General features: G+C 39.1%; 1 protein-coding gene across 1 annotated transcript; it reads right to left on the bottom strand.

The window, feature by feature from the left end:
• Positions 203-2,351, bottom strand: LOC107624939. The gene has a single exon (XM_021115484.1). The coding sequence runs from the start codon at positions 1,994-1,996 to the stop codon at positions 419-421; it is 1,578 nt and encodes a 525-aa protein (XP_020971143.1). The 5' UTR covers positions 1,997-2,351; the 3' UTR covers positions 203-418.

The following is a 2,703-nucleotide window of genomic DNA, read 5'->3' as shown; positions in this document are numbered from 1 at the left end:
AGATCCCAACGTGAGGGAGTCTTTTGATGAGGAATATAGTACTTTCAAGGTTACCATAAATATATGATGCTTGTTAATTCTTTCTTTGATGACCAGTTGTGAATCTTATAATTTATGATAGAATTCAATCTACAACTTGAAAAATGCTTCAAATTCTAAGTTGATAATGAGAATGATAGGAAAAGGGAAGTACAGAAGATACTCCAAGTAGCTGGTAGGTTGCAGAGGCAAGAACTAAAGACAAGGAAACTTTAATACAGATTCAAAATACATGCGGGACAGTGACAATAAAAAATACACACATGTTCCCAGCGTATCATCTTTACTATATAGAAGGAAAATAAATAAATAAAACTAGAATAAGGATGGGATTGCTAGAAAGAACAAGAAACACAAGGCAACAATTTGCTTTAGCATTCTAACCCCCCACTGGATCAAGGAACTTCCTCTTGCTTCCTGCTTCCTCAACCAATACTACAATATCATTGACTTTCTCAAACAAATCCTCCAACTTGTTCACTCCAAGTTTCTCATATTCCAATTGTCTCTTGTACCTTTGTTGGTATATATCCTCAAAACAACCTAGGAATATTCGACACGAGTAGCTGACTAGAATCTCTTGAAGCTCGAACTTGAACTGCTCAAGAGCACGGTCATTGATAGCTGCTCTCCTTTGACTGCTCTCATCATGTTCTTCCATGACTAGTCTTTCTTCATCTGAGAACTCATCTGAAGAGCCACCACCGGCGACAGTATTCGTATTCTCCTCTGGAAGCCCCTTTCCTTTCTTGTCTTTCTTGAAGTTTCTGAGATACACAAATTTACGTTGACCTTTCCCTTCCACTGCCATTGTATCACCCATCTTCTTGAAAAGATTGACTAACTTAATTGCTCCATAATCAGATACATAAAGAGTTCTTCCATAAGCTTTCTGATACTCTGTTGGAACTCGAGCCAGAGGCAGGCACCCTCCAGAAAGTTCAAGCAACTTTACCAACTGGCCTTTGAGAACATTTAAATCGCTAGACATAGGGCCCCAAAGCTGGCCTTCATTATTGTCACTAGAAGGCATAGATATTCCTGAAACATCAATCATCCCAGGTGGAAGAAGGCTGTGTGATCTCATAGTTGTCAGTAAGCCAGCCATGTTCGATGCGGTATAATTGTATTCAGATAGAGATTGTGAAACCATAGAGAAATCCCTTGAGTTATATAATCTCTGTGACATCCCTCTATAAACTATTGCTTCTTCCTCATTTTGTCCCTCCAAGTTGTCATTAATATGGCACCCCATCAAATATCCAGCAACCTCAACTGAACCTCCACGAGGGGGAACAAATCCTTCTCCACGAGCAACGTTAGGCCAATCCCAGACAAACATTCCGGCATTGCATAAAGCAGATGAAACACCCATCCGAGAAGGGATGACAAGAATTATAGTGTATCCCCGTTGTCCAAGAATGTGAAGTGCTCGGGCAAAGTCAACGTCTCCAGATATTAGCATAATAGATGATGGGGGAGGGTTGTCAAGAGCAAATAAAAGCATGTCAACCAAGATTGCTTTATCAGCAGCATCTTTTCTCCCATTAGGAACATCAATGAGATTAACACCAGTTCTTAGACATCCCTCTCTAAGTCGCTTAGGGAAAGCGTTGAAGTCACCATAAGCAGAAAATACCATAACAGTTCCTTCAATTAGTGGATGCACTTGCAACGCCATCCTTATATTTCCTGCTACGTCTTCAGGGCGGACATCACTTGGAACAGGACAGTTTTCGATGTCCCAAAGAATAGCTACTGAACCATCAGAGGAGCTATGGGGCTGTTGACTTATAGGGGATTGAAGTATGTTACCATTTAATTCAGTGATATCCTTTCCCTTGTGTTCCAAAGATTCAGACAACATTACGGCCATTGGTTTAGTTGGAGTAGCCATCATTTTCAAAGAAAAAGCAATCAGAAGTTCCTGCACAAAATGGAGACAGTGAGATATCATTAAACAGAACAAGTCACCACAAACATCTCATAACATAGTGATATAAAAGGCGATTGCATAAGCCCCCAAAACAAACGCCCCCATTGCATAAAAGGTTAACAAGGAAATAAAACATGTTTTTTTTTTTTTGAAATGGTAAAACAAAATAGGGGAGGTAGTCCAACTGTCCAAGAAACAGTTAACAATCCGAAAATTGTAGAAACTAGTAAGCACTAATATATCATCAAAGACTACCTCCCTGTAACCAAAACCACTAAAGTGAAAAAGTAGAGTTGCGACAGTGCCAAAGCAAGCTGAGGCTGATTGATACATCATAAGTAACACAAAGCGAATCAATCGCTGTTAAGGAAGTAAGATCACTAACAAGTTTCTACAATGATTTCCCACCAACACAGCAACACTCATATCTATGCCATTAGTTCAGTTCAAGCATATATATATATAATCACGGAATATCAATTAGAACATTATGACGAAACCAACTCCACATTGAATATCCCAACCCTCACAATGAACAACATTATACATGTAAAGACAAAGATAAAAATGGATCGGACCTTCGGGCTGAGGAGGATGCAGATTATTTGACTGCAACAATGGGAGGTGGTACCTGGAAAACACTCCAACACTCAAGTTAGAATGGATCAAAGAGTTCTCTATTTATATTACTATAAAGATAAAGATAAAGATAAAAGTGTTGGGATATT

Source organism: Arachis ipaensis, chromosome B02, assembly GCF_000816755.2.
Source record: "Arachis ipaensis cultivar K30076 chromosome B02, Araip1.1, whole genome shotgun sequence".
NCBI classification, from domain to species: domain Eukaryota; kingdom Viridiplantae; phylum Streptophyta; class Magnoliopsida; order Fabales; family Fabaceae; genus Arachis; species Arachis ipaensis.
This window is presented reverse-complemented; position numbering and strand designations above follow the sequence as displayed.

Bases quoted from the DNA above. Each gene is read 5' to 3' on its own strand.
- LOC107624939 (XM_021115484.1), bottom strand. From the start codon at position 1,996: ATGATATCTCACTGTCTCCATTTTGTGCAGGAACTTCTGATTGCTTTT.